This window comes from Vipera berus (genome assembly GCF_964194415.1).
Source record: "Vipera berus genome assembly, chromosome: 9".
NCBI classification, from domain to species: Eukaryota; Metazoa; Chordata; class Lepidosauria; order Squamata; family Viperidae; genus Vipera; species Vipera berus.
Genome location: NC_138212.1, coordinates 12,445,686 through 12,457,839, shown reverse-complemented (window position 1 = coordinate 12,457,839; position 12,154 = coordinate 12,445,686). Strand labels below are relative to the sequence as shown.

Genomic DNA, 12,154 nt, shown 5'->3' with positions numbered 1-12,154 from the left:
CCAAGGGAATTCCACCCACAAGGCCTTTTCAGACTGGGAAGTAGAAGCAGCCAGGGAGGCTGTAAAGTGGCAGACGCATCCTAGGGCAGACCCACATTTCCAATTCATCCCGAAGGCAGCACCCACACTCAGCATTCTTGGAAATATGTATGAAGTTACCCTCAGTCCGCCTTCACCTCTGGGCCAGTCACTCCCCCTCAGCCCAATCCACTTGGCAGGTTTGTTATTGTGGGAAAAGTGAGAGGAGCAAGGCGTATTAGATGCGTTCCCCAGCTTAATTTATGAAAATAATAAAGGTGGAATATAATTAAACTTCTATTATTAAATAAACCTCTGTGGCGTTTGGTTTGTCTGCTGCAATTCAACCCTTTGTAAGCAAAGCTTTCCATTCCAATCAGCAAGTGTGCCTCTGATGAGAACTTCTCCCCTCCTCCTTCTCAGGGCCACTGATGGGACAATGCAACATGGAGATTTTTGGGTTTGTTTTAATCAAAGGAGAGCTAAAAGAATTTTGCCACTTTCCTTTCTAGCCCATAAAAAGAGAAAATGGTAAAAACTGGGGTGTCCTTCTTTCTCTTCTCTTTTTGTCTCTCCTCTTTCATTCCCTCTCTCTCTCTCTCTCTCTCTCTCTCTTCCCCCTCAACCACCCATCCTTCCATCCAGTCCACACTGGGTGGAAGACAATTCCATCCAGACAGTTCCAACCCCCAAAGACTATGGTAAATCCAGTCCATACAGAATATCAAGCCATCAGTATGGTGAAAGCCAAGAAAAGGTTGAAATCTGGAAACTGATTTATTAAGGCAACTAACTTCATTTCCACCTAATTTATGCCCGGCTGATAAATAGCCAAGGTTACAAAGCAGAAATGCCCTAACGTTTTTTTCTCCTCTGGTAGTCCTTGACTTACAACAGTTCATTTAGTAAACATTCAGTTTACAATGGCACTGAAAAAAAGTGACTTATCACCATTTTTCACATGACCGTTGCAGCATTCCCAGGGTCACGTGATCAAAATTCAGAAACTTGGCAACTGGCCCATATTTATGACGGTTGCCGTGTGCTGGTGTCATGTGATCCCCTTTTGTGACCTTCTGACCAGCAAAGTCAGTGGAGAAGCCAGATTCACTTAACAACCCTGTTACTCAATTAAAAACTGCAGAGATTCACTTAACAACCGTGGCGAGAAGGATCACAAAATGGGGCAAAATTCACTTAACAAATGTCTCGCGTAGCAACCAAAGTTTTGGGTTCCATTGTGATTGTAAGTGGAGGACTACCTGTACTATACCATCACCCTGGCTAACCCAAGGGTAGGCAACCTTGGCTCTTTTATGACTCGTGGACTTCAACTCCCAGAATTCCTGAGCCAGCCATGCTGAGGTGAAAGGGAGAGGTTTCCAAACTGAGCCATGCTGGCTCAGGAATTCTGGGAGTTGAAGTCCACGAGTCATAAAAGAGCCGAGGTTGCCTACCCCTGCTTAACCGCTCCGACCACCTACTAAACTCAAAAAAACCCAACAAAAGGAATGTGATGGAAATTCTCAACCAGCCCAAGAAACTGGTAGACAAAGAAAAGCCCCTTTTGCAGAGGGAAAAACGTCCAAGAAATGGGAATTCTTACTTCAGCATTCTTATAAGCTGCGAGAGAATTGAAGGAAGGAATAATATGAACTTTGTAGCGAGAAAAAGGGAAAAACTGTCTCCTCCGTTCCTCCGCTGAGTCCAATAAGCCTCGTCAAATGCTGTTATGTGCTATGCAGGCAAACAAAAAGGTACCGTTTGCTAACTTGATGGAAATCAAAGAAAGGAAAGATGAGAGATAAGGAGAACAGACTGAATCAAATAAATTACAGGACTGCCTTTAGCAAAATACAAGTTGCAACTGGAAATAACTCAACTGGCAATTGATCTCTCCTCCATGCTGCTATCAGGCATCAAATTTGATTCATTGGAATCTGGCTGATTATGACATCACCTCTTGTACCTATCACATCATTAAGCCCTGGCTAGCCTAACTTTCTCCCTTGTCCCTGGGATATAGCCCTTTTCTCACCTCCAAACCGTTAGTGAAACTGCCTTAAACTTAAGAACCGCCTTGCGGCGAGATGGGCAGCAAGCAAATTTCATAAATTTAATAAGGTGAGCTACAAAAGTACTTTGTCCCCAATTCCATCATCACCCAATGGCATCTACATAAAATCAATTAAGCCTACCACCCATTACCTTGGAGTGAGTTCAGATGACCTCAGGGAATTGGGAACAGAGACAAGTAGGGGCAGAAAAACAATCCTAGCCAGGAATAGCAAATGCCACGCTGGTGTTGCCTGCAGTAGATTTGATACAGGAGAGAACCGTGTAACCTTGACCAGTTCCAGAAAAGTCAGAGGAAAATATCATGCAGATGCACCAGGATTCTTGGGACCTTTTGTGAAGGACCAAAAATGAGAGCAGGCTTGGTCTTGGGGTTAAGGTACCTGGCTAGAAAGCAGAAGGCTGTCTGTATTCAAGTCCCACCTTAGCCATGAAAGCCAGCTGGGACAGTCATTCTCTGTCAGCCCAACCCACCTCACAGGGCTGTTGTTGTGGGAAAAATAGGAGGAGGAAGGTGCGCTGGATATGTTTGCCACCTTGAGTTATTTGTAAAAACAATCAAGGCAAGATACAAATAAAACAAATGGATGACACAATGCTAAACATGCAGTGGATGACACAATGCTAAACATGTCTCAAGCATATCTCCATTTGTGGGTCTTTGCACTCAGCCCCCCCTACACACACACACACACACACACACACACGACTTACTTCACTTTCACAGAGGACCAATGCACTGGGATAACAGAATTGGGAAAAGTTAACTTCTATGACAACGGACTACCCCCAATTTAAAGAATTTGTGATTAGATTATCACCTTACCTGAAACAAGGATTTAACTACAGGTAGCTGAATAAGCCCCAACAGACTACAAACCCATTTTAAATAAGCTTATGGCCTGGTCTACAACAGCAAAACAAACTATATCACTATGCAGCATGAGATGTAAATCCTGCAAGACAGATGAACTGCATGCACACCTTTCATAGGTTTCCTAGTTCAGCCCCAGGCCTAAAATCCAATTTCTATGAAGCTGAGAGTGTGAAGATCTCCTCAACGTACATTGCAATTACAGCAACCAGAATTTTTAGCAAGCAATCTTTTCCAGCAGACCAACTGGGAACTGTGGAGTTTAAAATCTAATGAGCTTAAAACAGAGCTCTTCAAACCTGGCAACTTTAAGGCTTGTGGACTCCCAGAATTCCCCAGCCAGCATGGGGAATTCTGGGAGTTGAAGTCCACAAGCCATAAAGTTGCCAAGGTTGGCCACCCCTGGTGTAGAGCCTTCGCCCCTGCATTTCAGCTTCATCTTCTCAATTATTTGTCCTCGGAAAGGGGAGCCCAACCTCCGTTAACTCAGCTGTGATGCCTTGCCAACTGGACAGGTGTTGCGTGGGCTCTGCACCACATGCAAAGCAGGATTTCTGACTTCCAGGTCTGAAACTCTTCCTTTACAGCTGGACTTGGGATGAAAGACATTAAAAGGTTGAGGAGGTGGGGGGGGGAGGTTTAAGGCAGCTAAAAAAAAAATTACAGGCCACGGAACATTGCTAGGTAAGAAACTTCACTCCTCTTTAACTTGGCCGGGGTCCCTAGAGAAAGCTGCCCCACGGTGAAGTTAACCGGGTTTCTGGAATTAAGCCAACGTTTCGGGGTTGCACGACTGCACCGAACTAGGCATTAACCATCTAAACGAGGTGGGGGTCAGCCAACCCGCTTAGGCTAAATTGTGGCTAGATCGTCTTTGGTTCGAGAAGGCGGGGTGATCGTCTCTTCCCCCAGCAGACTTTTTTTTAAAATAAAAAAAAATAAATTCCTATTAAGTGGCAGAGCGCTAAGGCGTCGAGTTAAGGCAAGGCGGCCGCAGAGCTGCTCACCTGCAAATACCTGCCCCACTGAACAAAGGGAAGGTGGCTTCCTTCCGGGTAAACAGGCTGGGGAATAAACACCGCAGCGGGTCAGGTGCGCACAGCCAGCAGAGCACCGCGCCTCGTTCCCAGCGCAAAAGGAAAGTTTTGGCAAACAAGAGAAAGTGAACTTTCTCCCCTGCCTTGCCCGGGGGGGGGGGCTGCTTCTGTGAGCGAGCAGCTTCCCCTTCTCGCATCTCCCACCCCCACCCCACCCTACCTCCCCCCACCCCGGTCTCACTCACCTCTTCCAGCGCCCCCACCGCGCCCCGGCACTTCTGCATCTTGGCGGCGAAGCCGGACACCAGCGGCGAGCTGAGGTCCTCCGAAGTGACGGCCACGAACTCCGAGACGCTGAGCTGTTCGGGCATGTTGGGAGCGGAGCGTCGCCTCGGCGATCCGAGGAGCTTCTGCGCCCGAAGGAAAAAAAGGAGGTTTGGGGGGGTGGGGGGTGGGGGGGGAGAGGAAGTCACCCAAGGCTGGGGAGGGGGCGAAGCCGAGAGAGCATGAAGGAATCGGTGGGATTGGGAGCTGCTGGAAGTGGGGTGCGGTGTGTGTGTGTGGGGGGTCTCTCTCGGCGCGAGGAGCGTTGCAAAAAAGGGAAACGAAGCCCCCACCCACCCACCCTTGTTTGGTTTGAGCTGTTGAGGAGACCCCAGCGGATCGGTTTCGCTTCACATCCCGCGCTCCGGCTCCGGCTCCGGCTCCGGCTCCGGTGTGCGATTGACTCGAAGCGCCTTCAAGCGCCTTTGGAAGTTACTCCCCTCCCTCCGCGCCTGCCTGTTCGGAAGACTTTCCTAGCGGTCACGTGAGTATACGGTTACGCCGCCCGAGCCGGAGAGCGCAACGTTTTGGACCCCCGCCCGTTAAAGGCAAAGTGCGTCCAGCTCCTTATGTCCCGCTGTTCATTTCTCTCTTTACACACACAGACACACACAGACACACACACACAGCGTCTTCCACGTTCGCCTCCCCCCCCCATCGGAACGCATCCCCTCTCAAAACAGCGACGAGGGAATTTCCAGCTGTTTGTTTGCAAACTCGATTGCCATTTTGAAAGGCATCTCCCGGTGCAAAAAGCGGCGGGGAGGGTGGGGTGGCTCGATTGAAAGGGAAAACTTCCGAGGCTTTCAACTTCCTCGGAGCAAATCTTGCGCGGGGTGGGGTGGGGTGGGGTGGGGTGGGGTGGGGGGAAAGGGCATGCACGGTTGGGCCAGAGTAATCTACCCAGCAGTGGTTGGGCAGGCTCACTCTTACTCTCTGGGGTATCCGTTTTTGGCTTTCCCAGGGTTTAGCTTGCTGTTCTTCTCTGCAGAAAATTTCCTTCAAGGGCCCTTGTGAAGGTGTCTGCAGTCGGTTTTTGGTTTTGCAAGGAGGTTTTTCAAGGTAATTTCCGCACCTGTGACTTAATAGTCTCTGCATAGGATAGCCAGGCCATAGGATTCCCCAGGTGAAGTGCTGTAAAGTTAGGCTTGTTTGATGGACGCAACGACGACTGGAGGACTCGAGAAGGTGCAGAAAAACAGTTGAAAGTCTGGTGGCCCCTTTAGACAAGAACAAAAGAATCGCAGCATTGATTCTCATGGGCTGCGCGTTGCGCAGTAGACAGGCTGCGGCTGCAAAATTTAAGCCAGTTGCTGGAAGAGGTTGCTGGGATCATGATGCAAATTGTCTTGTTTATTCATGTGTAAATCCTAGGGAGTTCAATGGATTTACTCCCACATACTGCGTGGGGGGTGTCACATCAGCTGAACCCCGTCATTCAGAAGTAAAACTCACTGATTGGAGGAATCTCTTTAATGTCTAGTGCTGTGTTTCTCAACCTTGACAACTTTAAGAAGTACGGACGTCAGCATGCTGGCTGGGGAATTCTGGGAGTGGAAGTCCACACATCTAAAAAGTTGCCAAGATTGAGAATTATTGAGGTGTTCAGTTCCTTCCATTTCCATTTTAAAGAGGTCATTGACTCATCCAACGCTGTAGCTGGAAAGATGGTAGAGACTGCCTGGCTCAAACCCCCAGCCAGGGTAGGAATCCACAATAGCAGGGGGTCTTCAAACTTGGCCCTTTTATGACTTGTGGACTTCAACTCCCAGAATTCCTCAGCCAGAGGAATTCCGGGAGTTGAAGTCCACAAGTCATAAAAGGGCCAGGTTTGAAGACCCCTGACTAGCATCTTCAACAGATGGTCATCTAGCTTCTGCTTATCTCCAGCAGAGACTACAGTCCCATCTTGTTCCTTGCTGGATGGCTTTTATCATTAGGAAACTCTGAAATCCAAACAAGAATTGGTAGAGGACTGGTTTTACAAATAAGGAGAAAAGTTGATATCTTGCTAAGAGATCCTGCAGGAAAGGGATAAGACATGACAAGACAAGATAACCTTTATTGTCATCTTTTTTACTGTGGGCACAACGGCACACATCAAAAATGAAATTTAGTTGCCCTCTCTCAAAGTGAACACATACATGACACACACCTAAACATACAACATATGTATAGACCTACTACACCTGTATATATACATAACATATGAATATTAAACACTGTCCATCTTGAATACATAACGGAGGAAGCTTGAGAGTTCACAAGGTTGACGCTGTATGGAATGAAACTGTGGCTGAATCGGGATGTTTTGCTTCGGATACCACGGAGCCTCCTCCCAGAAGGTAACAAGGAAAAGAGGTCATGAAGAGGATGAGTAGCGTCCCAGACAATCTTACGGACCCTGTTCAAACAACTCTTTTGTGCCATGTCCTGGATGGGAGGGAGGGAACTGCCAATGATCTTTTCGGCCATCCTCACCACTCTCTGCACCGCCTTCCTGTCCGAAGCAGTGATGCTTCCAAACCAGACTGTGATGCTTTATGACAGGATGCACAATAGGTAGGTTATCTAACTAAACCTCACAGGCCGTAGCAGCTGCCTTTGTAAAACATATACTGGTTTAGTCCTTTACTTATAACCTTTCATTTAGTGACCATTCAAAGTTATAACAGCACTGAAAAAAGAACGTGACCATTTTTCACACGACATTGCAGCATCCCCAGGGTCATGTGATCAAAATCTAGATGTTTGGCAGCTGGCTCACATGACGGCCCCCAAGTCACATTTTTCAGTGGTCACTAAATGAACTGTTGTAAGTCGAGGACTACCAGTACTTTGGAGCAAGTAAACCTATGGGGCATAATGTTATCATGGCATAAGCACCGGGTATCAGGAAGGAATTTCTCAGCCTCAGTTTAATCCCATGCAAGGAAATAAATTACTTGGTCAATAGGTGGCTGAACACATTGATCAAGTCAATCCCAGATATTTCAAATAGAGTTCATCAAATAAAGTGCACAGGAATTCTGCCCTTGGAGTCTGCAAAATTTACAAAAATATAATATAGAATAGAAAAAAATAGAATAGAATAGAGTAGAATAGAATTAGAATAGAATAGAATTAGAATTAGAATTAGAATTAGAATTAGAATTAGAATAGAATAGAATAGAATAGAATAGAATAGAATAGAATAGAATAGAATAGAATAGAATAGAATAGAATAGAATAGAATCTGAAAGAGGCCTTGGAGGTCTTCTAGTCCAGCCCCTTGCTCAAGCAGGAGAACCTATACCATCTCAGACAGGTGGATGTCTAGTCAGTAGAGTAGAGTAGAGTAGAGTAGAGTAGAGTAGAGTAGAGTAGAATAGAATAGAATAGAATAGAATAGAATAGAATAGAATAGAATAGAATAGAATAGAATAGAATAGAATAGAATAGAATAGAGCTGGAAGGGACCTTGGAGGTCTTCTAGTCCAGCCCCCTGCTCAAGCAGGTGAATGTCCAGCCTCTTCTTAAAAATCTCCAGTGATGGAGCGCCCATGATTTCTGGTGGTAAGCTGTTCCACTGGAGGCTAAATCTACCACCAAAGACAAATTGAGTGTCAAAGGCCCTAAAGGCTTCCTGTTCTTTAAGAAGTAGACAAACAAGGAAATGCTGGCTGATTTTTGCAGTATTGAGGTTGTTAAAATGTAACTGGCTAAATGCTTTCTTTATGAAACTTTCAAAAATACCTGCCTTCTTTCCGAAGCTAAATAAATGTCCTGCACTCTGGACACTCTGTCCTGGGCAGGTATCTATTTTTTTTAAAGTTCTGTTTTACATCCTTGTCTCCTTCCTAATAATTGGTGGAATCTGTGGGTCCCAGTTTTGGGTGGGGAGAGGCAAGGGCTATTATACCCAGACCCCTTGGCAGGCAGGTTCTATATTATCAAAAGGAGTAAGTGGAATGGAAAAAATGTTATTTAAATGAGAACTAAATATAATTAGCATTATTACTCTCCATGTCTGTAATTACCCTTATTTAAATTGTTAGCACACATAGTTCATCTTGTTCTCTTCCTGCCACGGAAATTTTTACAGCTTCGGAAGAACTTTGGTCGGCTCTGAGGGCTGTGCTCCCAAATTTGTGAGTACCCCACCAGCAGTTCTGGAGCCAAGGATTGTATGTGTGTCTAAGAGGCAAATTTGGTTTAGCCCTTTGTTTTGTTGCCAGCTGTTGAGGGGAAAACACCTGGCCTGACTGCTTCTGTCAACACTGGCTGTCAATGGAGAAAGCAGCAGGCCACGAGAGAGTTCAAGGTAAAACATCAAGCAATGGTTCTTGCAAAACAAGGCATGGCTGACAGCATAAAGATAGATATTTCTTCAAGTTGAGTTTCTCCCGAGGACACACCCAGGCAGTCTGTTTGATAACAGTACGAAAGTGACTTGCCATTTTCTTCTTCCTGAGTGTTACAGGGAGTCCCTGATTTACGGCCACAACAGTCCAGCATTTCTTTTTGCTGAGCAGGACAGCTGCCTGCAATTAGTGCAGGTTCGAGTCCCACCAGGCTCAAGGTTGACTCAGCCTTCCATCCTTCCGAGGTAGGTAAAATGAGGACCCAGATTGTTGGGGGCAATTAAGCTGACTTTGTAATAATGCTGCTTGGGGGGGTGGTGAAAGCCCTAATAAGCAGGCATATACATAGAATGAAGGCTATTGCTAAGCACATTGATTTGTGCTTTAGATTGTAAGCCGCCCTGAGTCTTCGGAGAAGGGTGGGATATAAATGGAATTAAAATAAAAAAAATAAAAAATAAATAAGTGAGTTTTGCCCCATTTTGCCACCTTACTCGCCACAGTTAAGTGAATCACTGCCGCTGTTACATTAGTAACACAGTCGTTTGTGAGTCTGGCTTCCACACTGACTTTGTCAGGTCGCAAAAAGTGATCACATGACCTCAGGACACTGCAACCGTCATAAATATGAGTCAGTTACCAACCTCTGAATTTTGATCATGTGACCGTGGGGATACTGCAATGACAGCTAGTGGGGAAAATGGCCATAAGTCACTTTTTTCAGTGCCAATGTAACTTCGAACGGTCCCTAAATGAACCGCTGTAAACTGAAAGTCCCACTGCCTCATGAAAAAGCATCTTGGGTACCTGGATGGCTGAGAATCTCCATAGACATTCACCAGACTATTTTGGAAATTCCCAGATCCGTGCTCGCACTGTCATTTCCTGCTGAGATTTTGGGCTCAGAGCAATTCTGCACAGATCTTGACTGGGCCCGTAGCCAGCATCTCAGGACCGGCTCTGAACTTCAGACTGAAGCAGCCAAATTTAATCTGAGAATTCCTTGCTTTTCCCCTGCTCCCCACTCTTGCATGATGAAACCATCTGGAAAACTCAAAACGCTTCCATTTCTTTTGTCTATTTTGGTTAACCCTAAGCAAAAGCATCACCCAGCGATGGATTTGAGATGTGGTTTCCTCCCTGGAAGGGATGCGGTGGCTCAGTGGGTTAGGACGCTGAACTTGTCGATCGGAAGGTCGGCAGTTTGGCGGGTCGAATCCCGAGTGCCGCGTAGCAGAGTGAGCGCCTGTTACTCGTCCCAGCTTCTGCCCACCTAGCAGTTCGAAAGCACGTAAAAATGCAAGTAGAAAAATAGGGACCACTACGGTGGGAAGGTAACAGCGTTCCGTGCGCCTTTGGTGTCTAGTCATGCCGGCCACATGACCACGGAGACGTCCTCGGACAAGCGCTGGCTCTTCGGCTTTGAAACGGAGATGAGCACCGGCCCCTAGAGTTGGAAACGACTAGCACGCATGTGCGGGGGAACCTTTACCTTTACCTTTACCTTCCTCCCTGGACCAAGGATTGTTTTTGACATTCCACTGTATCTGACTCAAAATGCCATCAACTCCTTTGCTCTGGTGTCATTGTGCCCAGCTTCCTGGGACCATTCCGGAAAAGATTCCCGGATGGAGGGAGCGTTGCAGCAAGCAGGGGATGTCTATGTGGATGTTGCAAGGCTAAAGGTTTGGGCAGGTTTGCTTGGCTTGGTCTCTCCTCAGCTGCCTGAAGATGCACTCCTGAGCAGAAGAATGTGAGAGGGTTGATACAAAAGGAAACATCTGATTTCATAACCATTATTTGTGGATGGTTTGCAGGAAGGCAACTGAAACAGTTGGCTGGCACTGGGAGCAAGAACATCTTCCCACCCAGCTTTTGTTCTCCACTCGCTATCCTGAGATTTCCCCTCAGCTTATCGGTTACGTCATTTTTCTCTCCGGTCCCTTGCAGGCCCTCCCCTCGTTTTGCAACGGGATGGTGACACGCCACTGTTGCAATAGCATCAGTGAGCCAAGACTGGTTTGACATGGCTGCAGTTCAACAACAACACTTGCAACGGAGACAAGAATTACTTCCTTGCTTTTATTTTATTTATTTTTATTTTATTTAAATTCCATTTATATCCCACCCTTCTCCGAAGACTCAGGGCAGCTTACAATCTGAAGTACAATGTGCTTAGCAGTAGCCTTCATTCTATGTATATGCCTGCTTATTAGGGCTTTCACACACACCCCAAGCGGCATTATTACAAAGTCAGCTTAATTGCCCCCAACAATCTGGGTCCTCATTTTACCTACCTCGGAAGGATGGAAGGCTGAGTCAACCTTGAGCCTGGTGGGATGCGAACCTGCACTAATTGCAGGCAGCTGGTGTTACTTAAGGAGGCATTAGCCCACAGCTCCACCAAGGCTCTTCACTGTTTCTCTCCTCTGCGCGTTCATTTTAACTTCATTTTCTCACCAAAAGTAAGCCCTTTGGTTTCTCAATTGCTCGGGGCAGAGATCCAGCGTTTGTATCCCATCAAGAGCCATGAGAATCAGTGGTTGATATTCATTCTGGTAGTCCTCGACTTACAGCCATTCAAGAACCAAAAAGTTATGACCTTTGTAGCATCCTCATGGTCATGGGATCAAAATTCGGCTACTTGGCAACTGGCATGTATTTATGAGGGTTGCCGTGCTCCTAGGTCATGGGATCCCCTTTTGCAACCTTCTGACAAGCAAAAGTCCATGAGGAAGCCAGATTAACAACCATGTTATTAAATTAACTGCAGTGGTTCACTTAACAACTGTGGTGAGAAAGGTCACCAAATGGGGCAAAACTCACTTAACGGCTCTCTTGCTTAGCAACAGAAATTGTGGCCTCAATTGTGGTCGTAAGTCAAGGACTACAGCTTTCTAGGTGTTATGTTCCATTTTTTTTTCTCCCAGATCAGTGTGGTTCACATTTTTACCCCTTTTCTTATCACAACAGCCCTGCAGGGAAGGCAAAGCCAAATGGCACCCACCAATTCCTTCTTCCACCCAGCTATTTTTCTCCCAACAAGTCACATTAGCCCAAATATTTTGTCTAGATTTTACCTTCCTTCCTTCTCTCCCTTCCTCAGCTTTGTTGTTCATCAGTGAATTCTGGTGGCATCCTTAGGACCAGCTGTAAGACCCCAACATTCCAAATTCTGGGTGGATTTCCTAATTTCTCATTCTTAATTCTGGCCTTGGGGGGGAAAAAAGGCTTCTTGGTTAGGATCATATCCCCACCAGTTTTTCCCTCATCTCTGCAGTCTGTGGTGGGTGGGGAAGAGAAAGAGCAGATCTCAATCTTTCATCTTCTGGCATGGTTAACAGAACATAATCCTCAGAGTTTCTCTCCTTTGCTGCTGCTAGTTTCCAGGAAAAACGCTTTATCTAAACCGACTAATTTTTTGCAGATGAATGAGATACCATTTGGGGAAACGAAGCAGGGAAGCCTAAATTCTGGGAAAG

The 12,154-nt window shown here is 46.3% G+C and overlaps 1 protein-coding gene across 4 annotated transcripts in view; it reads right to left on the bottom strand.

Moving 5' to 3' along the window:
- Positions 1 to 4,795, bottom strand: part of ASAP3 (ArfGAP with SH3 domain, ankyrin repeat and PH domain 3) — a 79,920-nt gene extending 75,125 nt beyond the window's left edge. For all 4 annotated transcript variants that reach the window (XM_081334476.1, XM_081334479.1, XM_081334478.1 and 1 more), the window contains exons 1-2: positions 4,627 to 4,795; positions 4,251 to 4,415 (exon numbers count right to left, since the gene is read on the bottom strand). In XM_081334476.1, the coding sequence (XP_081190602.1) occupies positions 4,251 to 4,376 (126 nt within the window). In that variant the 5' untranslated portion in view covers positions 4,377 to 4,415; positions 4,627 to 4,795. The remainder of the gene's footprint in view (positions 1 to 4,250; positions 4,416 to 4,626) is intronic.
- Between the last annotated feature and the right edge of the window lie 7,359 nt (positions 4,796 to 12,154).